The sequence below is a fragment of the Nymphaea colorata genome, chromosome 7, assembly GCF_008831285.2.
Source record: "Nymphaea colorata isolate Beijing-Zhang1983 chromosome 7, ASM883128v2, whole genome shotgun sequence".
Taxonomy (NCBI): domain Eukaryota; kingdom Viridiplantae; phylum Streptophyta; class Magnoliopsida; order Nymphaeales; family Nymphaeaceae; genus Nymphaea; species Nymphaea colorata.
In genome coordinates this window covers 25,387,483-25,413,257 of record NC_045144.1, presented here as the reverse complement: position 1 = coordinate 25,413,257, position 25,775 = coordinate 25,387,483, and the positions used below count along the sequence as shown (strand labels likewise).

The 25,775-nt window shown below is 37.5% G+C and overlaps 3 protein-coding genes across 3 annotated transcripts; all 3 read right to left on the bottom strand.

Moving 5' to 3' along the window:
- Positions 1-970: 970 nt before the first annotated feature.
- Positions 971-2,737, bottom strand: LOC116257588 (protein CHLORORESPIRATORY REDUCTION 6, chloroplastic). The gene is made up of 4 exons (XM_031634491.2): positions 2,410-2,737; positions 2,038-2,166; positions 1,688-1,914; positions 971-1,547 (listed from the first exon to the last, which is right to left on the bottom strand). Exons 1-4 carry the CDS (start codon positions 2,633-2,635, stop codon positions 1,356-1,358), a joined length of 774 nt encoding a protein of 257 aa, XP_031490351.1. The 5' UTR covers positions 2,636-2,737; the 3' UTR covers positions 971-1,355.
- Positions 2,738-4,700: 1,963 nt separating this feature from the next.
- LOC116257587 (leucine--tRNA ligase, chloroplastic/mitochondrial) lies at positions 4,701-19,421 on the bottom strand. The gene is made up of 20 exons (XM_031634489.1): positions 18,939-19,421; positions 18,238-18,382; positions 18,089-18,145; positions 15,564-15,683; positions 15,298-15,402; positions 14,948-15,171; positions 14,762-14,828; positions 14,499-14,653; positions 14,016-14,274; positions 13,707-13,901; positions 12,727-12,806; positions 12,463-12,525; positions 12,248-12,329; positions 10,728-10,805; positions 10,554-10,655; positions 10,262-10,434; positions 9,985-10,162; positions 8,634-8,711; positions 5,719-5,850; positions 4,701-5,115 (listed from the first exon to the last, which is right to left on the bottom strand). The coding sequence occupies exons 1-20, from the start codon at positions 19,301-19,303 to the stop codon at positions 4,888-4,890; spliced, it is 2,886 nt and encodes a 961-aa protein (XP_031490349.1). The 5' UTR covers positions 19,304-19,421; the 3' UTR covers positions 4,701-4,887.
- A 2,625-nt stretch (positions 19,422-22,046) lies between these two features.
- Positions 22,047-25,628, bottom strand: LOC116257007 (phosphopantothenoylcysteine decarboxylase-like). The gene is made up of 3 exons (XM_031633588.2): positions 25,480-25,628; positions 22,611-22,970; positions 22,047-22,489 (listed from the first exon to the last, which is right to left on the bottom strand). The coding sequence occupies exons 2-3, from the start codon at positions 22,914-22,916 to the stop codon at positions 22,196-22,198; spliced, it is 600 nt and encodes a 199-aa protein (XP_031489448.1). The 5' UTR covers positions 22,917-22,970; positions 25,480-25,628; the 3' UTR covers positions 22,047-22,195.
- Positions 25,629-25,775: the final 147 nt, after the last annotated feature.

Genomic DNA, 25,775 nt, shown 5'->3' with positions numbered 1-25,775 from the left:
ATTTTGATCATCCATTTCTAAATGACTTTCTCAATGAAGATGTTTATATAGCTCAACCAAAAGGGTTTGAGGATCCAAAGTTTCCATCTCATGTATACAAACTAAATAAGGCACTTTATGGGCTAAAGCAAGCCCCTCGCGCATGGTATCACCATCTTAGCACCTTTCCCAACGCCATTGGATTTCAGGAATCTCAATCTCAATCAGATGCATCTCTTTTTATTTTCAACAAAGGATGTGGAAAGATATACTCTTAGTTTATGTTGATGATGTTATTGTCAACGGATCATCCATTGAGCTCATAAGTCATATCTGAATTTGATATCCGAGTTTACAATCTGAATTTGATGTTAAAAATCATATCTGAATACAAATTGAAATTTTGAACTAAATCTCGCCAATTTTCAAAATGTTAGAGCATTGGGTAGGATGTTTATTTAAAACCAAATACAATCGGAATCTAAATCCGATTGGATATCTAGATATATATTCAAATCTAAAATCCGATCGAATGTCATTTAATAAATACAAATCTGATCTGATTTCTTAATTGGATAGTAAACTTTTTTTCCACATCTGATTTTTTCGAAACGGTTCGGTCACACATGTGATCCAAATTGGATATATTGACATCCCTACCATTATATGCATCAATCCTTGATTTTTGGCCTCATTATCTGCTTGGAGCACCATTATTGGTGAGGACAGACAAAGTTACAACTGACCACTTTCAAACCCAAAAAAAAGAAACACCTATCGCTGAATAATTATGTCGGCAACATCTTTTGGTAGAGTTCATCTTATAACACAAACCAGGCTGGGCCAATTAAAGATGTAAGGTTACTTAACAATTATTGAATTATGTAGTTAAAGATATAAGGTTACTTAACAATTATTGAAAGCCTATTCTTATGATAACAATGAATATGTCCTTTATGGGTAAATTATTGTTCATAATCAGAGTTCTTAATACAAAAACATAACCATGGCAATCTGAATGCTTGCAGAATTATGCGACTTTTCAGTTACGGACAAGTAATGAGCGTATAGATGGCTCGCTAACCGTTACAATGAAAGCACGAATTGTGCTAACTGCTAAACCCATTCCTAGACGAACTTAAGATCAGCCTTTAATCATTTCCGGGAAAAAATGTGCACTATGCAATTGCATTTCAGCCAAAGAAATTACCAGATAAGTATTTCCACCAGCGAAATGAGAACAGAAATTATGAATTGCCAGAAATTTTTCTTCATTCTCTCACAAGAATGTGGCTTAAGTGTTGAAGTAGATCATTCTTCAGCCTTTTCTTCACCAACCGCCATGAGATCAACGACGAATTCTGCAAGCGCCGCTCCTATTTGCTATCAATCAAGTCAAAGAGTTCATCTCCTATTCCAAAACCAAGCATCCTTGCCATGTCGCTGGTCTTCAATCTGGGCTTGGGCACATTGTTGTGCTTCAACCAGTTGTAGACTGTGAAGACTTTCTTCATCACAAACAACTCCAAGGCCTCTGGATTGAACACAATACCCAATCTCATACTCATCTGCCAAAATTGTTTTAGTGAAAATTTTAGACTTTTGCTGCAGCCAGATCAGATCTCCGCAACAAAAAAGAATACCCATAATCAAATCAGATTTGCCATAGACAACTTTGCCCACATCAAGGCGCAAATATGGCTGTTACCTGATGAGGAACAAGCATAGCTGCATAACGAGCAAGTTCCCCTGCTCTCCAGTCCAATGCAACAGGCAACCATGGATATGCCGAATCAAGTCGAACAAACCATAATCGAATATCACCGAATTCCGAAAGTTCACGAGGATCCAGTGGATCCTCTCTCTCATAGTTTATGGTGAATCCCACTGTTCTTTCTAAAAGGTCTTTAGGTTCAGTTCCTATGCTGCTGTTCTCTGTGATGGCCGCCAATTCCGCAAAGCAGAAGGAAGAATCAGCAACTCAACCCGTTTTTAGTAGTTAAAAACAAAGGGAATTACGCTGACGGCAGAAGAATTACGCTGATGCAGAAGATATACCTGTTGCATCTTCGACTCCCATCAATTCATTGACTGGTGAGATATCAAGCCGCTTGATAATGTCATTGTCAATTACTATTTCAAACCTGCTCTCTGTTGGTGGTAATGGTGGTGGAGCCTTACTGGTGTCTTCAAATCCGATCACATGAAAGCACCACAGAGTCATAACTCAGTCAATATGTCCAATCAAGATGGAAACCAACAGGAAAAGAATTTTGTGAAGGCAATATTGTGATAATAAATTCATGAGACAGAAAAGAAAACCAAGAAAAGCCTTTCCTCGACAAGAATTTGTGAATTGGATACACAACAAAAGTAAGAAGAAAGCGGAGAAACATAAATTGGGCATGCTGGTGGGTTTTCGTAATTTACCTTGGTCATCATCAATTGAGAACTCGAAGTTTCCGGTGGGATTGAAAGAGACGCTGGTGGCCACGCCCTGCCTTAAACCTCCACTTAGTGAAGTGGGCGATGATGAGTGAGCAGAGGAGAAGCTCAAGGAAGAAGAAGCAGCAGTGAAGAGGCCAAGCTTTGGTGGTGAGAGGTGACGGAGAGAAGGAAATCCTTGTTGAGCAAGTGTCGCAGCATTGGCTGCCATGGCGAGTTGGAAGAGGCTATGAGATAAAACCCATTTTTGAATTCTTCGCTGAACCTTAAAACCGGTGGCCTGCCCCTCGCTGCTCCTCTCAGCGTGTGGCGTTCTTTCCTTTATCTCAACTCCCATGTTGTTCTTATACATTTACAGAATTATCCATAGTTATTGAATCTTTTGATCCTTTTTGTCCTTCCAGAGAAAAGGTAGGCAGTTTTCTTGAAATTTCAATCAGCATCCACTCTTTTATCATAATCTTAAATATCGACTCTATCTTCCTAATTTTCTGATGCAACGCCCCATTTCTGTTGACGAATGTCAAACAACAGTCTACCTTCTTGTGTAGTTTCTCCTTAGTGCTACTTAAAATTATTTGGAAATAAAAGAAAGGGTTCCAATAATAAAAGCGAAAAATTGTTTTACTTAAAAAGGTAATAAGGGCAATTCGTATGTTATGTCATGAGCTAAACCTTGGTCAAGGGCAGAGTAAAAAATTTTTCATGAGGAGGCTCAAATTACAGTTTTAAAATTCGACACTGGCCTAAATATAATTTTTCAAAATTTTATATATGACAAGTAAAATTTCCTAAAATTTACAAATAAATTTTTTAAAACAAAAAGTGACATGGGGTCAGGCCCCCCTTGGCTCCACCACTAATCTTATCTCGCTCCCTTTTCTAGGTCCCGAAATAACTTTAAACCTTTCAAGCAGAAAAAAAAAAGGAAAACGGCCTTTAGTATCTTTGAGGTATCTCCACCTACCAATGTAATAAACAACGGTTTGAATCAGATCATTCATTAGATAGCTGATAAGGCGTACACATCCTTTTTAAATTTTTTAATATTTTATTAAAAAAATCATTTACTTTTTACAAAAATAAATACAACGGCATTTTTCTTGGTTCACTCACTCAGCTGAATCGTCGAAGTTTGCCAATTCAATTAAGATTCCAATTTTCTTAACACTAGAGTACATAATGAATACTTCACTGGCACAGGCCATCGCTAACAACAGAGGGTGAAGATTGTAGTACCGCCGTTTAATAAGTCCATGTTAAGTAACAAAACCTCATACTGGTGGTGGGGAAGGGTAAGATGTACCTCAGATTCAAATCTTCTTGGATCTGAGGTCTGACTCACGTGGATCTGAAATCCATAGAGCCAAAATTTGCTGTTTGTTTAATTAGTGAGTCCCATAAAATTTAGATTTAAATCCACGACCTAGTTGGATACAATTCGAAACTGTTTAAAGTTAAAGGAAGTCAAGAACTCAATAGCTAATCGTGCTACACCTGATGGAACTGATGCCTAATCTTCCGTCATTTCAGCATCGACATACCTGGACCCGATTTCTGACCTTGGATGAATTTGAGCAGATCTAAATCTGATCCTACGGATCCCTACATATAGGACTGCAATATGAGCCGAGCCAACTCGTACTCGTTTTGTTAAGCTCGACTCAAGTTCAACTCCTTTGTTAAACGAGTCGAGTTCGATCTTGACAGAAAACTTGAGCTTATAAATGAGGCGAGTTCTAGTTACATGAACTCAACTTGATTAAATTCAAGTAAGCTCGTTTAATCTAGGTTATCATTCTTTTTTTCTTTTAACAATTTTTGAACTTAACATGAAGGAAAGAGATTAGGTCAAATGGGGAGTTGATAAACGAGCTTAAGCAAGTTGAGCTTCAGCTGTGATCGGCTTATCAAGTCAAGCTCGAGCTGCCGTTGTACAGCTCTACCTTTTGTGTACATCACATTCTGGGACAGTTAGCCGCAGAGTTACTGGGAGTCTGGGAGGCAACACCTGTTGCCCACAACCACTGAGTTTTTTCTCACTTCAGACTGCCTCCTTAATCCCATTGGTTGTCCCAATGTAATATTTTTTAGAATATCTGCTTCCTGCTTCTGCCTCATATATCACTGCTCCTGTCCTTTATTCTACGCTATGGTTTTGCTGGAACTCTGGAAGCTAAACACTTTTGATTTCTTCGGCCAATAAAGGATTTGCATATTCACGAAATCGTTTTATTTTAACAAAGAATGGCATCTTATAGCCAAAGTGGATAGTCTGGGGAAAGAAGACAAAATACATTTTATTGGTTGTCAAGCAAGCTGTTCTCGCAGTATCTTTACAAAAATTGGCTGCATGAAGTTCCTCAAAACATGACTCATCTAGTACATACAGCGAGAAAATATCGCCCCCGAAAAAAAATGGGGAAAAAAAGAAAAAGAAAAACGGTATCTAGTATAGCATTTCTACTTAGGTTGCTGAACAATGATATTTAAAATTCTGCCAGGAACGTACACTTTCTTTTTTATCAGAACGCCACCATTTAAATATCTAGAAAGTTTACCATCTTGGGCAGCGAGCATAAAAGCTTCATCCTCGGTAATTTCTGGTTCAACTTGCAGTGTACCCCTTGTTTTCCCATTGATTTGAACTGGAAGAACAATCTTTTCATTGACCAAGTACTCGGACATTGCCTGTCATTCAACACCAAGATCATGAAATACAGGCAGATCAAGACACTCGGTTTCAAGCACATGAAAATGTACATCTAAAAATAATCGTCATCACCATCATGATTCAATATTGAATAACAGAATTGGACTAGACAAGTTTCAGGTCACAGATGTATAGAAAAACATCCTCAGATGTTGGGGTTCATTTACCATCTTTACCGTTTATACATAGTAAACAGCAGTCTTCGTTCAGACGAAGGCTGCTGTTCTTTGTTGAGTTCCCTGTGCGGCACTGGACCTCTCCGCTGCCTGGCAAGTCAATGACTTTCTCGGCGAGCTGCTCAATTTCCAGCAGTGGTGATGTCCATATTTTCCGCAACAGGTAGGTTGACTACAATGGTGAATGGTGCATTTTTGGTTTGTTTAGAACCTTATGAATGTAATTTTCTTTCTTATTTTATATTGTGTATGTATGTGTATGGCCATATCCATACCCGTGATTATTGAACTTGGTTTAAACCCGCACCCATACCCATGTGACATAGAGTAAAACATACTTCAATGTTGATAAAAGTAGGTAAGTGTGAAAAACAGTAAATTAGAACCTAATGAGCCAATAGTTACCTTAGGCCAAGACTCATATGCCAGTGTATTGCAGTTGCCCAGACGATTCCAGAGTTCCTCCCCCATATGAGGTGCAAAAGGTGAAAGCAACAAAACAAATGCTTCCATAACTGATCTTGGGTGTTTATCCCACTGCCAGAGATACAAATAAATATGTCAATAATGGCAAATAAATTTTCATACATCCCAGTTGGCACAACAAGCAAGTATATATAGTTAAAGCATTCATAGAAAATGAAAGATGTTGTGTGTAATAGTCCTGTATGATATGATATGTTATTTTAGGAAACAACTATTTTGAAAACCAAGACAATACAATTACTGGGGTGTGACGTAGGCATACTGACCATATTATACGACATGGTACTGTATCATGCAATAAAGACCTGGCAGAAGAAAGAGTTCAAAAGCCCCTCCCCCTTTTCTTTATCATAGACTTTAATAGCCCCTCATATCTGACACTGGTAGACTCTTAGTTGTCCTGTGTCAGGATGCTTTGGTATATTTGATGAGAACAACAGTGGTTGGGGGCCAACTTCGTGTTAGGAGATTGTTTTTGTTTGAAGGTTTTTCACATTTTGCTGTCATAAGTATAAAATTTAAACTCTAGAGTACTTTTTTCTTTTGAGAAAATAATGACTAGACCGTCCAGACATTTTTTTCCTTCTGTCAATCAGCGACTTAAAATTGATAATTGATGGATTTACTAGAAGATTTGATAATCTTGTGCATCAGGACTGTCGGACATGTTTAAAAGAATCAACATGGTTTTTTCTTGTACTACAGTATCTCCAGGTGGACTCCATACATTTAAGTTGCATCTGATTGGCCAACAAAATAGCGATCTATGTTCATATCACCATGCATTGCATGAAAAAGAAATCTGATCTAGACGACAATTTACAAAGGGTTGACCCAGAGAAGAACAAAAGGTTGTAGTTGACAACTCAAATTCACCTTTTGCCAAATATTGCTCTTGCTAAAGATCAAGATAATACACTAGAAAATTAATCATTCATAACTCTAAAGATGAGGAAGTTGCACCAAGATCAACAGCAGCATCGGTTGTAAACCACCATACAAGAACTTAGTGGAGAAAGAGAACCTAGTACCAAACATTAAAAAAACTTAGTGAAGCGCTCAAGTCTTTATTTGAGGATATACATTACCACTTACTTTGATTAGTATAGAGGCTTTGCTATTCAAGGACTTGAATTTTAGAATCATGTACTTGAAGTTTTACTTAGACTTATTACTAAGGACTTCTAAGTTGACTTAGTAAATACACTTTGATTATTATACAAGGTCTGTAAAATTGGCATTTCATGTTTGTCACCTGTGACCGATGTCACATGGGTACAGATAGGGTTTGGAGCAATTTCAAGAAATAATGGGTGAAGGGACATGGGCAAACCTATCTTTTACATATATAAAACAAAAAGAATACATATATAATAGAAAATAACAAAAAAAATTATCAATATACGACAATACAAAATGCAGATAAGCATGGAAGGGTCCCTTTCTTGCCCGCATACGTATACACACCTAAGTCACATGGAGTGCGCCAATTATGGTGGCGCACCCGCACCGATGCGGGTGCGGCTCTGCATGGTACCCGACTCGGTCAAACCAAATTGGGTGCTGCTGACCACATCCATTCTTCTTTTCTTTTGTTTTTTTTTTTAATTTTTTTCCTTCTCCTATCTTTCCCTCTTCTTTTTTCCATCTTCTCTCTCTCCCCCTTATTTTATTTAATAAAACATTGAATTTTGTATGAAATTAAGGTAACCTTGATAAAAAAAACAGTTTAAAAATAAAGACAAATAAAATTACTTATATAACAAATGACATATATATGTGTGTGTGTGTGTGTGTGTGTGTGTGTGTGTGTGTGTGCTCTCGCCACACCGGCAAATTACTTATATAACAAAAAACAGTTTAAAAATAAAATGCTAAAAATGTAAAAATAAAAATCTGATAATTAAAAACTATATAACATGAAAAAAATGAGGGGAAAGCACTTTTTCACCTTTTTTTTCATTTTGGCTTTTTTTAAAACATGTTTTTTCCGCTTTTTGGCAGACCTGTTTTTCACATTTTTAATGTGTTTTTTTTTTTAGGTTTTAATGTGTTTTCTGTGGCGATGCTAAAACTATACAGTTTTGAACATGCTCAAAGTTGACCAAGTCCAAAAAATTATGCACTCAACCTCGAGTGTATTGACTGCACCAAACAAGGTCCACAACGTGTCCAAGTGATGCAGACCCAACATGAGGATCTAAAGGATGATTTCTGCAGTGAGAAACTAGCATGCTTGTGGCAGAAGGATGATATTTGCTGCGGTGTGTCACAACTAGAAAGATCGGGACAAAAATTGATATCACAAAAAGAAGCTTCTGGGGCACCTGTAGGAAAGCTTGCACAAAAAATTCATTGCTAAGATGCCATAAGGCATAAGATACTACCATCGCTCTTACCATGGAGGAGAGCTCCAATGAATGTCAGAGTTGCCGGAAGGCAACCGAAAGGTCGGGGCGGAACTGGCTATGGTGATTGACCAGAATTTGCAGAATAAAAGGAATAGAACTTAGTGACGAAGACTCAAATCAATTTCATTCATTATCCAAGCATATCTCAAATGGCGGAGCACAATTCCTTTTATAGGAAAACCTAAACAATTTAAAATTCTAATTGGGTGGGAAATACCAAATGGCAAACCCAAACTGAAATTATTGAATTTATAAAATCATGCACCCAGTCATACACTGACTTGAAGCAAGGAAAAAGGATATACAACAGAAGACAAGAAAATCATTACGATTCAAAATGTACACAGCCAATGATAAATAATGACAGAATAGCTACTTGAAAAAAAACAGGCATATAGTCTTTATGAGGACAACAGAAAAAACCTTATAAGCTGCATTAACGAACTCCATCAGTGCAGAAATTGCTGTATTGAAGCGTGTTTCTTGTATTTCCTCAGTTACCTACACATGAAACCAATTCACTTTCTTAGGTCTGGAAATATGTAAATAGTGCATATTATATAGCATTTATGAGACAGTCCAAAAAAGACAATTGAAACACACTATCTCAGTTGTCTCCTTCAGAATGTATTATTGCTTGATAAAGGTATAGAACGTTTCCACACTGCATAAGATGCATTTTACTTGCATGGTTATTCTCTCTATTTTCTTTTCTATTCAAGAAAGTTCCAAACTATCTGTTTGACTGTACTTTACGTTGGTCATATATATATATATATATATATATATATGTGTGTGTGTGTGTGTGTGTGTGTATAACATACACGTGAACACTATCAGCAGTGGTTTCTGAGCTTAGGTGATCAGGTGTTAGCATGACATTATTTTGTGTTCGCAATAAAGTGCATTGTACAAATATTCTACTTTTCATGAAGTAATTTTAACAAAATGAATTATTCATATTTCATAGTTTTGCTCACTAGTTCTTGTTTCCATTGGGCATGCAGACAAATCAATATTTCACGAAGTGTGTTGGCTTCAAAATTGGCCTTTCGGCCCTAAAGACCTATATTGGAAATTTGGGATTTTTGTATTGGAAACACAGGCTAACATAGTGGAGCCATCATTTGGTGCTCAAAATTGTACTGATCACATCAATTTTAAGCATGTGATATGATTCTTAAGCAACTAAATCACCCAATTTAATTTGAAAAAGAAATAGAACAAACAATTCACAAGAAACGGGAAGTGGTGGAGGTAAGAGATATACATGTCCATGTTTAGTGTCAGAAGCTTTTTCCTTTAAGCTAGGAATATGAATTTATCCCTAAGAAACTTGCTAAGATAAGGATAGTTGATCATAGAATCTAACGTTTGAGAAGCATTTGTTCTGCGGTGAAAAGTGTTGCAACCTATACGCTGCAGACAATCACTTGAATTTCGTCCACAAGACCAAATTAACCTTGTTTAGAATTAGATGTGTTCAAAAAACAGATAAGTTACTGAAAATGCAGTGTGCGTTTTCACTAACACAAATCCCCCCATCAAGCAGTAAGGCCAGCAATGAGAACCAAAAGAAGAGCTCAGTCAGGAAGCACCTCTTGGCCTGAAAATGGAAAGCTTGACTGAAGTAACAGCGATTACAAACCAGAGAGACAGAATTATGAAAATTACAAGTTCAGTATGACCTAAAACTGCATACTACAATTTTGGCATTCTAGAATCTAGAGTACTTTCTGTTGCTGAACAAAGTACAGACCATCAAGAGTATAACCTTATCAATGCATTTATGAAGAGCGCGGAGCTGATCTTGTGTTGGTTCATCCTCTGTTACGGTGGTTCCACTATTATAAGAACCGCCAGGTGACGGAGGTCCGACAATCAACCTCCAAGTCCTTGCTAAGAACCTATGGACACCTTCAATACCAGTAGTACTCCATGTTTTGGAGTCCCTGTCGCACGAAAATATCAAGTATGATGCATTAGAAACAGTAAAATGGACATACCAGGAGAATATGCAGTCTAACACTTCGATGCAAGAGTAATTTTACCTTAAAGGACCCAGGAACATTTCATACAGGCGTAAAGAGTCTGCTCCATATTCATCAATAACATCATCAGGATTAATGACATTGCCCCTACTTTTACTCATTTTGTGAGCCTTTGCTGTCAATCGTATGTCTGGATCACCTTTCAGTACATAAAAATCACCAGATTTTGTAACCTACAAGTTCACTGAATATCAGCTATAGATATGATAAAAACAAGCTATAGAGGTATCCCCTGAAATCTGGTAAGTGGAGTCAATTGAAACAACTAAAATCATATTCAGCAATAAGCCACCTTTTCAATTGGAACCCTTTCTTGTTTATATTGAGAAGCATCCTCAACACTGTCAGCAGATACAAGCTTTCCTTCCAGGTCTCTCAGGGCGGTGTATTCTACCTAAATAGTTTAGCTGTTAGAAACACATCACATGTTAATCAGCGCCCGGTAGAATCCAGGTAGAAGACTTACTTCTCCAAGTATCAAACCCTGGTTTATAAGGCACTGGAAAGGCTCCTTTGTGGAAACAACACCAATGTCATAGAGGACCTGAAAATATTAGAGAGTGCAACAAAGCAAAATAAAATAAGAAAATGAAAGACATAAGTGTTTTCACGTAAAGTAGCTTATAAGCACAGCCATAAATCTTGTCCTAAGCAAAATTTGGACTAGAATTTGTTTATATATATATATATATATATATATATATATAAACAAAAAAGAAAGAAATTTGACAAAGCAAGTTTTTAACATTTTTCTAGGAAAGAACCCAAAAATTTCGAAATTAAACAAAAAGATACAGACTGCAATACTCCCAAAGCATATTGAGAATATCAAAATAGAAAAAATTTCAAGAACATTATCAAAATAACATAATATTTTTATGATTAAAACAATCTACAATGCGATCAAATAAACAGAAAACATAAACTCAAAATATATTTAAAAAGGATTTTCTTTTCAAGAAGCTGAAGAGAACATCAAGATGCTTTTGTGATAAATTGATAATCATAAACACATGATATGAAAGTGCATGTAGAGCCTATATGCATTTACAAATGCAAGCAGGTACTTGTGTATGCACATACAAATATATACCAATCTCATCCTTGACAAAACTTTCCAGGAAAAAAATTTTCTTTAAATGGATTTCTCACGAAAACCTCAGAAACTTTAATGATTGAAAAACACAATAACAACAAGAATCCCACACATGAAAAAAAAAACATATTTTTTTTGCTTTTCTCATAGAAAATCCAAAGGGAAAAGTGAAGGCAACCAAATGTCTCAGGTTTGCGTTCAAAACCAGCATGAGGCCAAAGACTTTTGCATCCCTTAAACCCTCATTTGATGATATTGTATAAGAGAATGAAAAGTCCCTCATCACCTCTCAGGAATCATGTACAATTGCACAAGTACTTCGCACTCAAATCTCTGGCACCCCACCCCTTTTGTGGTGTGAAATGCCCGATACTGAGACTATGAAGATAGAAAAAGGAAAGAAGAGATCAACTGTTTATGAGACAAGAAAGAAATGTCTAACATCAGGAAATTTTGTAAGATATGGCATACTAGCTGCCAACAAGAAAACAGTAGAAAGAATGAACAGATTTTGAAGGTCATTGAAAAGAATTTGAGAAGTCAATATTCATGTACTGGTTATAACTTATAACAGTTACAGAAATAGCATCAATATGTGCCCCCCCCCCCCCCCCAACTCCCCCCAACCAAAAAAAAAAGTACTTCACATGAAAAGTATAAAACAGACCTCCAACACGAAAGGAAATACATTTCTACAGTGAGCAGAGCAATGGACATCGTTTTCTATAGAAAAATATTCTTATTCAACAAACATCATAAATTTCTCAAACTACATGGATAAGCTCCCTTACAAACTTAAGGAAAACATCAGTTTTCAGCAATAGATACATAACTGCATCCAGAGATAAAAACAGGAAACACTGTAAAGAATACCAGTAGAAAGCACAAACCTTATGCCAAAACCTAGCATAAAGTAAATGAAGAACAGAATGTTCGGCACCGCCAACATAAACATCAACTGGGCTCCAGTACCTAAACATAACTTCCAATTGTAAATTTTGCAAAAATATAGACATTTCCCTACGAATGGGAAATTCTTGTCGCCAGTAAGAAACTGAAGTATGAGGGGAACAAATAATTGCAAGTTGCAAATCAGAAAAATCACCTCTCTTTTGACTTATCAACCAATTCATTTGCATTTTTTGGATCCATAAATCTCAGATAGTACCTGCATGAAAATCTGAGTCATAAAAAAGGTAGAATAATCTCCATTAAGTTCAATGATTAACCAAGGGCATAGTTGGGTTCATTTTAAATGCATCCATGAATTACTGAAAGGTATGTGAAAACAAAAAGAGTCACTAAAGGACTACTTCTTTAAGCCAAAAAAGAAAAAAAAATAAATCACCCAAAATTTTCCAATTTGTACCAGCAAGAACCAGCCCACTGGGGCATTGTGCTTGTTTCTCGTGTTGCAGGATTTCCAGTCACAGGGTCAACAGTTTGGACCTAGGAAAAACAAACAACTGAGTTCAAACTACATAGTGTAACCACAATAAGGCCTAAAAGATGAAATCCACTATCAACGACAGATCGCTCCTAAATGATCACATCAATTAGAAAATGCATTTATGATGTAAACTACCAAAAAAATCAATTTTTAGATATCATAATCATACATCAAGCAAATAATCTTAATTTTTAACTAAATAAAGTATTAAACAGTTAAAAATGATTCTATGCACAGAACAAGTTTGAACGAGTACCGTGAACCCAATGGGGTTCATTAACTCTACCCAGACAAACAGGTGGAACTGGACTATAGGGAACCCTATGGACGTGCCTAATCGCTTTGATGATCTCAATCCCCAGTTTGAGATTTAAAAGTAGACACTAGATGCATTCCTGACACTATCAGGGAATCCTCCAACTTCCTGGTACATAGATCTCAGATGAGAACTCATCCTAAAACTTAACCACATTTATACATGAAAGAGAGGCAAGAAAAAGTGTGTATATAGCCATCTGATTAAAGAGGAAGGAGGGTGGGGACTGGGGAGGGATGGGGATGAACTCATTTACCTAAAAGAAAGCAGAGCGTAGAGGAATGATGCTCAGTATCTCATACAAACATGGAAAAGCCTTATACAATAATATATTACGCATTAATACAGGTAAAACTAATATGTATTGCAGTCTCGCTTCTCAAAAAATGAGTAGTCACAACTCACAAGCTCTAGTGAGAAAGGAAGGTGCTCGTATAGAAAATATATTCAGGGAAGTTTGTTCCTTCTAAACAAGAACTTAAATCTCAAATCATGAATCTAAAAAGAACAGAATAACATAACATTCACACTTGCAAGCTTCTTGGAAATAAATAAAAACAGGAAGATTACCAAGACATCCTACCCAAGAAATTGCCTTTGCTAGTGGTGGTTCTCCTGTTCCCGTCGGGTTGAAATCATCCAATTCAGGCAATGTAACTGGCAGCTCACTTTCTGGAACTGGAACTATTTCATCAGAATCATCCAAAAACATGACAGGGAAGGGTTCGCCCCAGTAGCGCTGCCGTGCAAATAACCAATCGCGTAATTTGTAGTTTACCTACTCCAAAACACATATCCAACTAACCATTCAACTTATGCCTATATGTAAAATTTGAAACAATCTAAGTACAATTTCTGCCGAAAAAGTAGCAATTAACCCAGAAAGCAGTACCTTTCTTTTGCCATTCCCAGTACTCTCTGCCCAGCTGATGACTTTTTCAGCAGCTTCTTCACTGGCCAGACCATTGATGTCAAGTCCAGATCTTGCACTTGATGAGTTCACTACAGTTCCATCACCAGAATAAGGTTCTCCAGGACTACTAATTTTGTCTGATGATATAACCCAATGTATTGGAATTTCATACTTGACAGCAAAGGCATGATCTCGAGAATCATGTGCAGGTACAGCCATTATTGCTCCAGTACCATAACTGCCAAAGGCCCAAAATTGCATGAAGTAAACAACAAAGAGAAAGGTTCTTAAACACAAATTTAAATTAATTAAAACAAAGGGAATCTTCAGAAGCCTACCTAACCATTTGGCGATAATAAAAAACACATAAAGTTTGCATTATTTCTTAAAACCACATAATATGCACAACATATATCAGAAACCACAGAGTTTCAGTAAGAATTTATGAACACTTATACACACCTCCCCAGGACATAGTCTGCAACCCATATAGGAATTGCTTCATGTGTAGCTGGGTTTCTTGCATAAGAACCACTAAAAACACCAGTTTTATCCTTCTGAAGCTCTGTCCTCTCAAGGTCACTTTTACTACAGGCTAGATTTTTGTACTCCTCTACCTGCAACAGTGAAATGTTTGTAGTAGCAAAATATCAGGAAGTATGAATGAACATTAACCATGTAGACAAGATTCCAAAATTTATAGGGCTAAAAGGCAATTCACATACTTTTTTTATTTCAGTATCAGAAACAATTGATGACAACAAAGGGTGCTCAGGAGCTACAACCAGGTACCTGGACAATGGAGAAAAGAGATTTCTTTTCAAATTATAAGATGGCTAGCCAGAAGTGCTTTAAACAGAAAAGTCAATGTGAAAATATCACACAAAGTTTGAGTGGAAACTGTAATTTACGTTGCCCCAAAGATAGTGTCCGGCCGGGTTGTATAGACAGTTAACTTTTGATCACTTTTCTTTCCATCAGAGTTAAGCACATAGAAGTCCATTTCAGCTCCCTCTGATCGACCAATCCAATTCCGTTGCATTTCTTTAATGCTTTCAGGCCAATCCAGACTATCCAGGTCCTCAAGAAGGCGATCAGCATATGCAGTTATCTTCAGCATCCATTGTCTCATTGGCTGATTTAAGAATAAATCAAGAATATTTTATAATATTAGTAACACAAAAATCCGAGACATCTTGGAACAAAACAACTTATAACATTACAATGAGATTACTTACACACAATATAACAATATACCCACCTTCCTGATCACAGAATGACCTCCACGCTCACTCACCCCATTCACCACCTCCTCATTTGCCAACACTGTGCCAAGTGCGGGGCACCAATTTACCGGCACTTCTGCCTAGCAAAAAAGTAGCAAGTTATTAGAACAAATACAAATATAATATCACAACCAGCTGCGGAAGAAAACTAAGCAAGCTAGGGCTCATAAATTAGCAACCAGTACCGACATTGAACAAACTAAAAAGGAAAGAAAAAAAAAGAAGAGGAAAATCTGCTAACCTGATATGCAAGTCCCCTTTTCAACAGTTGAAGAAAAATCCACTGTGTCCATTTATAGTACTCTGGGTCTGTCGTGGATATCTCACGGTCCCAATCATAAGAGAAACCTAAAGACTTCAGCTGCATGGCAATGTATAGTATCAAAAAACCGCAGGCAGCACATATGTGAACATACTTTTGAGGTACGGGACATACACACACAAGCACTACATAAAGAACGGCAGAGAAGACAAATAGGGAGATGTATCAAAGAAGTGGATAATTACACCAGAAGTCAACAGATACATGAGTGCTAGTTCCAAAATCAAGGTTATGGTTTACGAAAACACTACTGGCATCCCAAAGTGAAGTAACTAATCCATGAAAAGTTATTTTTTCTAATGGTGACCAAACTCTTTCTCTTATCTAGCTATTTAAAGCTTTTACGATGTTTTACCACCATATTCTACTTCTACGCAGTTTTCTGAATCAATTAGCAGTTGCATGTGCCTGTGCTCATTGTAGCGAGAAATTTCAATAATCATTTTATAAAATGTCATTATAAAACGTTGAAAAACCATTGAATTTAGTAAAGGAAAAAAATGCCTCTCATAAGATCTTTTTTCCTATAAATGCCATCAAGAATTATCTTTTTCACCATCCAGTGGATTATAATTGCCTTGTCAGCATAGGCATTATTAGAGAACCAAAACAGTACCTTCAATTGAACTTTGTAGTTGATGAAATCAAGAGTGAGAAATGAAGTCATGATGCATCTCAGATTATGATAGAACCTCATAAAAAATATCTCTAGTGCTTGAAAATATTGTAATATTTTTCGTAAAGATTTTCTAAAACAAAGAAAAAAATGCCTTCCTGTATTCCAGAGATAGGAAAGTATCAAAATGTTTAACTATAATATTGTAGTATTACAAGAGACCCCAAAAAAAGCTCCAGATTTTATCTTCATTTTTTGCAACTTTCTAAAATTTTTATGGTACATCCTATCTAAAACAAAAGAATGTACTTTCCATAATAAACTACATATTTGAGGTTTCAATGGACTGCAAAAAAGAGGAAAGGACTGTCTCCAATAAGATAACCCACTTTCCACTTCATTTCAACATATTGCCTACTTTTCCACCTCGTTTCAGCATATCTCTCTGCATACTTTTTCCATAAGTAACCTGCCTTGACAGATGACAATTAAGTTGAAGAAATATAGTAATTCAATCACAAACAGATCAAAACTTCTGTATGTACAAGTCAGTGTTGAATTCATAACCTAGGGTGAATATTAGACCAGATCAGCAGCTCAGTCTTGAATAAGTCAGAACATGACAGGCCCAACTTAGACCAAACCCATTACAACTGCAGCCTGGCTCTTGTCACAAACCAAGTTCTATCAAGTAGAGGAGGTTGCGTATTATAAGGTCTTGACCCCCTTCCTCATGATTCCCATACATGGATCAGAGCTCCATTCTGCATTCTGACAGGTGGTTCTTATCCAGGATAGTGACTGTCTTGCTGATCACCAGAAAGGCAAGATGTTGTGTATGTCCCAGTGCGGTGCTTCTAGTAGGGCACTGTTCATCAACTTGTAAGTTGAATACCTTAAGAATCAAGAGGCGAAATGATCAGACCCTCTCTCACTCATCCCTCCAAGGTTGGACATCGACGCCCCAACTAGAACAAGAACTTCTAATATGAAAAAAATGATGAGTACAAACTTCCAATCAGACAAGGATAGGAACCATTCTTCAAATTTACTACTTGGGAAACTTTTGCCCTTCCCATCTGAAGTGCAGCAGATATTTGGATCATCAAAGCAGGTAATTCTTCCAGGTTTTCTACGTCCATGTGGCATTAGCATGATGATCCAACAAGCTTCAGCCCATTGCCAGAAATTCGCCATTGCTACCTCTTTTTGGGAGTCACAAGGTCAGGGCAGGCCCCTTACAGTTTAAATCAAATGCACAAATGAACAAGGCCAGGTTCCATTGGATGTCATTTTTATTCCTAGATCCAGCTTGTTTACAGTTTGGCCTAAAACTTCTCCTAATTCATGCTGATCACAACATACAAAACTAATCAATCCCTATTTGTCCATTCAAGTCCCCTAGACCATATCATGCATCTGACCTCTCAAGCCAAGGGGGTGGATAAACGCACAAAAGTGGATTTTTCTAGTATGCAGTAAGGAGGAAAATTATTGATCCTTACTTACGCATGCATGTGCTACTTACGAAAGAAGATCACGAAAAATAATTCATTTATTTCTTATTCGCCTAAATAGAAGATATTAAATTGGATTTGGTATATCCTTTATGTGGAATCCTCTCAACAGTTGCACTGGAGTGCATAATGATTGTCTGATATAATTAAATATAAGAGTATGATAGCAGATCTGCCTCCAGAAGCAACTATTAACTTTCCCGAAACAGCTTTCCAACAACCAACAGAGAGAGAGAAAAAAAAAACAACATACACTTGCAAATGTGTCAAAGCAAGACTTTTTTCATACAAGATTTTATATCTTGTTGGACCTGAGAACGAAATCGTCTAATATTTCTGGAGGTCGTCACTTTCGGATGAGTACCTGTCTGGAATAGATGAAAGGGGTCAGTACAGAAACGCCACCTATTTGTAAATGAAAGACCCGAAAACGAGGGAAAAGAAAAGTCATCACAGTTACCTCAATTGCATATTGTTCTGCAGGTAACCCAAATGCATCCCATCCCATCGGATGGAGGACATTGAAGCCTTGCATACGCTTGTATCGGGAAAGTATGTCAGTGGCGGTATATCCAAGGGGGTGTCCAACATGCAATCCAGCTCCACTGCACAATTTTCCAGAAATGTTGACTAGAGCAGGAATGGTTGACATGACTACATTAAACTCAATCCACACAAAAAATCAAAACCCAACTATATAAGCGCAAGTTTCTCCAGAATGAAAGACTTAAAGCCTCTTTCATGTCATGGAAGGTTGAAAAGATTTTATACAACTCCAGATTTTAGTTGTAGAATCAACATCTCTTTTAAGCAACATTGAACGTACATGCACGATCACCAACAGTTGTGGACTACAACAAAGGCCAATTTAAGTCAAAATTCAACTCCTCGCAAGAAACCAACGAGAGAATTTGGAAAACAAGTAATCAGCAGCTAAGCATTAAAATTCTGGAAATTCACATTGGACCTCGAAGACCCGTCACGTAATACATGAATAGCCCTGAAACGAGTCTAGTCATTCACCGTACGCCCTTAGAAACATTTTAATAAATAATTACCCTTTGTTCGCATTTCTTTGAGAAAGCATTCCAGAAAATGAAGCTATCCTGACCGCGTACACTACAAAAAGATCAAACGAGAAGATTAAAAAAAGCGGCATACCTCGGATAAGGGAACATATCGAGCACATAATACTTCGGTTTCGACATGTCGACTTCATCTGGTGTGCGAAACGTCTTATTCTCCTCCCAGAACGTCTGCCACCGGGGTTCGATATCGTGGAAGGGATAAGCCCGCTGCCTCACCGCCATCTTCCCGGCCCCTTCCCCATCCGTCGAAAATTCCTGCTTGCAACAAGCAACCGAAAGGCGAAGATTGCCAACCGGAAGAAAGACGCCTAGCCGATTCCGTCGGCTCCGGCGAAGGCGGGCGAATCTTGCAGGGTACCGACAATTCGCGAGGGCTCGCGGGGGGTCGCGGTGGACCGAGACGCAATGGGGGAGAATTTGCGAAAACAAACACTGCATCTCTTCTTCGCCTCGTCGTCTACTTCTCAGCTTTTGGGATTTTGGAAGGCAAATGGACACACAGCAGAGAGCAGATTTTGCTTGCGCGCTGAAGGAGAGAGACGCGAGCGAACCACAAATTGGGAGATAACGCAGCATTCGTGAGGGACTGGGGAGTGATAATTCCCTTGGCACTTTTGACGTTTTTACCCTTTAAAATTTCAAAACTTCACATGACCGCCCTTCCCGCGCTTCCTTAGCAGGTTACATGGCCATGAAGGCTTCATGACTTCGGGTTGAAAAGCAAAATTTCATTATGAGGCATATTTTTTTCTCATAATTACAGAAAGCGGAACAACATTTTTTTAAATTTAAAAAAAACGTTTCAAATATCTAAAACGATGTCTTTGGAGAGCATATGTGGCAGGTTTCGCATGGGTCTTTGCTTCTCTTTATTTAAAAAAAAAAGAAAAATTACTTGTAAATTTTAAAAAATTTTACTTATTCCATATATAAATTTTAAAAAATAATATTTTGGCCCGTATCCAAGAAATTTTTTTTTGACTCTATCGCTGTATCAGTCTTACATTAGATCTTAATCCTAAGGGTGAGGAGTAGCGAGAAAGCTTTAGCTCTCACTCCAACAGTACTCCAACAGTAAGATTAATCCTCGGCTCCCACTTGAATAGTGAGATTAATCATCTGATCATTTTTCATCCAAAAGGCTTAAAGTAAGCTTCATTTAACTTGATAAACAAATAGTTTAGCTGCAATTATTTATTAATATTCTTTACTAAATTACAATTTATCTTATTAATGTCTAATGAGCCACTTAAAAAGTAAAAATATTAAGGGTGCCCTTGGACACACCTTCAAATCAACATTTGAGAAGAAAAACAGAGTATTGCTTTCCAAACTTCACTTTTTAGGGTGTTTGGATCACCTTCAAACAAGGTATCTAAAAAAATCAGCTTTTTGAAAACCACTTTGGCTCATTCTTTTAAATAACCTAATGGAAGGGTTTTTTTTTTCACCCAACGACGAATTTTTTGGGCAGATAACTGTTCATCTCATTTTCATTGTTATTATTAAAATGAAAAAGCCTTTTGTAAATATTGTTAGGGTGATGTTTTTTCATTAACGTAACATGGTTGTCTATGCCATAAAGTTTAATGGTTGCCCAAGTCATAAAAGTTTTATGCAGTTTTTTAATTCCTTACTAAATTAATTCACATACTTGTTTGTTTATCATTTGAATCTTTGAGATGGTTTATATATATATATATATATATATATATATATATATATATATATATATATATATATATATATATATATAAACCATCTCAAAGGTTCAAGCCTCATAGCTTTAACTTAAGCGTATTGAGTGGTAAAGTGGTCCATCCACCCCTGTATCTAACCATGGTCATTATCCAGCCATGTTTTGATCATTATCCAGCCATGTTTTGAGATGAGCAGGAATGTTATCCCACCACTCAAACGAGAGCTGAGAGTGAGATTTCTCCCTTTGCCCCCAAAATGCAAAGATGTATACCAAGCGATGTGATTTCATGTGGGTCAACTTGACCCACATAGGTTGAGCTGGAAAGACACTAGGTAATGCGTCCAAGGCCACCCATTTGAGCTATGCCCCTCGGGTCATCCAACCACGTTTTCAAAACATAAATCTTAAAAAGAAAGGACCAGATTGGAGTGCATTGCAAAATATGAGACAACTTTTTTGAAAATTGATGCAAGTCTGCAAAGTTCTTGTGATATGATACATGGGCAGGGACTCTTTAAGAATCTATAAGTTCAAAACTATCTATGTCTTTGCTTTTAACATGAAAAACAGTTGAAAAAGGTTCACAAACTTGAGATGAGATCGGAACCTTTAAGATTTTAAAAATCAACAGTCTCACCTTTGGTGGATCATAAAAGACTGATCAAGACTTTGAACTTTTTCATTTTTAAATTTCTAAATAGTTTATGCTTATCCATGAATTGTTGCTGTTGTGAGCTTCAAAGACTCGTACCTTTTTAACTATGAAAATAATTGGATTAAACAAGTTTTTGAGAATCTGACCTAGAAAAAGACGAGCTCCCTTCTTCTTTAGGCCATCACTGGTTCATGCTTGACATCCTTCAATTTTTCCTTCAGCAATCCATGTAGCCAATAGTGCTTTAAATTAGATATTTCCCACAACTAAGATCACTTTCGAAAAATAGTACCCACAAAAGAAACCCGCTATTTATGTGCCTCATGTTCGACCAGTAAAACTAATGCCCTTTGGGGGGAGGGGGGAGAGAGAGAGAGAGAGATTTGCCCCATATTTTGGGGATGGATTCATGGGACGGTAGCATGTAAACTGACCCTCCTCAGATGAGGTCATAAAAACCACAGTGAATCTAAGATTTGACGGCCTGAAATTACATTCGATCTAAGATTTGAGGCAACCAAAAGTAGCCCAACTGAATGCCATGCATGATTCAACTTGTACTTCCCACAGTGACATCCTTAAAACTTAAAAGTGTGGCTCAAAGCATAATACCTTAGTAAATAAGACTGTTTTATCACAGCTAGATCAAGTGCCAACGATCTGTATGGCATTAAAATTGACATGCAAGACGCAAACCTGCATGTAAGCATTTAATAGTTTGGTTCCTTGTGTCTAAGGCTCTAAATTACCTTAACAAGGGGTAGAGTAAGATACTTGAGTAAGTGCACTCATCATCACGTGAAAGTAGTAAACAATTTCGGACATGCTCAAATTTTAGCCTTTTAAAAAAATTAATGGTACATACAGACAGAATAATGTTTTTGAAATACAAGGCAAATTATGTCTACCAAATAAACCGATGTAACAAAAAATAACTACTTCGTCGTCAAGCAGATACATAAACAATACATTTTCAGCAATTTGTGTTGGTTGACTGGTCATGCGAATTTGCAATGTACATTCTTACAGTTGAATCAATCAAGTGAGGTTCAGCCATCGCACCATTGCCATAGTCTCCACAAGCCAGCTTCTTTGTGATAGGAGGAATGACGGAAACACCTAATTCACCTACCAAATCTAGATGCTTCTGAGTGAAAGGGCTATTCCACATGAAGGTGTTCATAGCAGGAGCAACAAAGAGTGGCTTGCTAAAGTCCCAGGCTCGGATAATGCATGTCAACAAGTTGTCACACAAACCTCCTGCCATCTAAAGGTGAAAATAAGAGAAATTAAACCCATTCTACAAAAAAAGACGTACATAAAGGGAAAACATATTAGAAAAATAAACAAAATTAAGAAAAAATGACCAAATTACTTGAGCAGCTTACCTTTGCAAGACTATTTGCTGATAATGGAGCAACAACCATAGCATCGGCCCACTTGCGGAGTTCAATATGAAGTACATTATCTCCAATTTTCTTCCAACTAGTCCATTCATCTTCATCCGTGTAAAGACTTATACCACTTGGAACCGATGCTTTATCAATGAAGTGCAAGGAAGACTTGGTCACTACTGCTTTGACTTCTGCCCATTCAGAAAAACTGTGACACAAAGCTCCAAACTTTATTGCAGCGACACTTCCACTTGCGGCCAAGAGAATACGAGGTCTTTCTGAGCCCATGTCAACTTGCATTCAAGGATGATACTTGTTGCAGCTACACTTCCACTAGCTTCACATAATTATATTCTGCACTCAAAAAGGACAAGCCATATTAATATTTTTATAGAGGAAAACCAAGAACCAGAAAAGGTAAACTTTGTAGACCTCACATACTTAATGACAAATAGAAAGACATTGATCAAATTTTCATGTAAACTGAGATATAAACTGCAGAGAAGATGTAACATACTATAATGCCAACAAAGCTTCTAAAACAAAGGGTTCTGCAAGCCATAAGTAGCCTTTTTTATTAGAAGCTTGTGTATGATAACATTTGGGATACATGTACACACACACACACAGAGATAGGAATCATATGAGCTGTTGATTTTAAGGAGATCGGATGATGAACATTAAGTTGAAAAAAAATACAACACACGTGTATTTTCAAGAGACAGAAATACCTCTCATAGGAGGAAAGAAATCGGCTTCCTTAATCGAGATCCCTTGCCATCTTTTCAAGGGTAGTTCTGTCTTTTGAAAATACAGTTCTGTAACTATTTCTTTTTTCAACTTAATCTCCACAATCCAATCTCCTTAAAATCAATGACTCATACAATTTCCATCCAATATGGTATATAAGGGTCTGGTAGCTACCTGTTTTCTTCATATATATATATATATATATATATATATATATATATATATATATATATATATATATGATGCATTTGAGAAGAACAATGCTTGAGCATTAACAATATCAAACACCAATTCAATTCAGGTTAGTTTAGTAGTTCTGTTCTGTTAACATCTATACTCCAAAGGTCTCAAAACCACGCCCTCAATTCAACAAGAACCAAAATTAAGACTGAAGTGAATAATGTTTCCAGGAACATTATCCCAGTTGAAGTTGGAAAAGGGTAATGTTTCCCAGGTTCCATTTTTGGATAGTCTTTGATGGCCTGGAATCATTTTTTCCAGAAACCATCTCCTTCTGTTTGATGGAACAGCACAAAAATTCCAGGAACTCAGGAATGAATTACACAGACAATTGTGGTCGTGTTTGGCATATAAGCAGGCCAAACAGTCCTGGACAGCAAAACTGTGAATATGAGCCTGGACTATAATACTGAATACTAAAATATTCTATACTAAAATGAAGACCCTCAGGCCTCAGCAGATGGGATTGTATAATTTTAGCGTCAAAATATAAACGAAATGATTTTAAAAACGTAGTAGGTGAAAAGGAACAAAACGACTGGTAAAATTAAGAAAACTAACTGCAAGGAGTATGAATCGAATTACATCGATCATATACATGACAAACCAGACCTGTGGACATTGCAATACCGATTATAGCTACTGTCCTAAACGTCAGTCTTGCAAGCCCAAGTTAGCAAACATGTCCCAATAACATGCTGAAATCAAGCAAGACAGCATAATGTATATCAACCAAGTTTGAAGATAAATCAAAGGGCATCATGAGTGTATAGTGTGCCCAACAGCGGACTGCAATGCTCAGATAGGATATTCTCGCAGTTTTATCCAATTACATGGTGGTGTCGGTCGAATAACATGAGAACCTAATTTCTCTAGGCTCTGTGACTTCAAAAATTTTCCTTTCTTTCCAGGGGACTGTGCAAACTACAAACCTCAATAAGGAAATTCCTGTGCAAAAATCCCTAGAACAAAATAGAGCACACAACGAACTGATGCAAAGGACCACGAAATGAACCCCGTCGGTAGGAAAAACAGAAAGGAACATTCCCATTTCCCTCAGAAGCAAAAAAAGAAACAAATCATTAACACGAATACGAGAGTAAATGTTGATTTCAACTGACTTTATCGACTGTCTGACCAGAAAGCATGGATTTCAGACTTCCCAGAAAAGAAAAATGAGGAAAACGAATCATCAATGGGAATATAAAACTAAAAATTTGGCTGCTCAGCCCAAGACAGAGATTCCAGCCTCCCACCAGAAGAAAAATGAGAAAAACAATCCTCAAGGCGTAATATGAGACCAAAAATCCAGTTGGTCAACTCAATTTGTCGACTACCCACCAGAAAAAGCAGAAAGAAGATACATAATCTGCTTGTGCTTCTAGCTTACCAGATCGAAGGTGGAACAGTAAGAACACAGGTAAGTCGGTTGAGGACGCCAACCATGAGGTAGGTCTCTGCGCATGCCAACAGAGAGTGGGTTGCGGTGGTTGGATTTCAAGAGGGATAAGCAATAGAGAGCAAAGATTTTCCCTTGTTTTTACCATTATCAGCAGTAGGGCTGTGAGCCTCTCTCTGAATTCCTCTTCTTTCCCGATTGACACCCCACTAATACCCAACAACTCCCGCGCCACCAAATTCTAGTCAGGGAAAGTGTCCACCAAATTCCAAGAGACGGAGAGCGAACTCTCCGTGCCTCAGTGTCTGTCCCCATCTCTCTCCCTTGCTGGGTCGCGTGGAAGTGGTGAAATTTGTCAAATGAACGTGGAGCAAAGAAGGTAGAACCAATACCATTCCACTTAAATGACGTTGAGATGAAGAAGAAAACAGGTCGGAGGAGTCGATTCACTAATAAGAGATTGGGGAACAATACCTGAACAGCGGGCGAGGATCGGGGAAGAAGGCCGGAGGACTCGCCGGAGCGAAGGACTCGACGGAGGAGTTTGACGCAACCGCACTCCGCGGCAGAGGGCTCCGGGAAGCGGAATTTAAGTCGAACTTGGGGAAGACGCTTCCGTGTTTGACGTTCCACGGGATTGCGAAACCCGAGTCATCATTTGCTTCCGGTTTGACAAGGACACCGGAACCGGTTCGTACGTTCATACAATTATAAGAAAATTGAGGGACCACTTCCGTAATTATCGCCATCCCCATTCAAAAGTGGGGAAA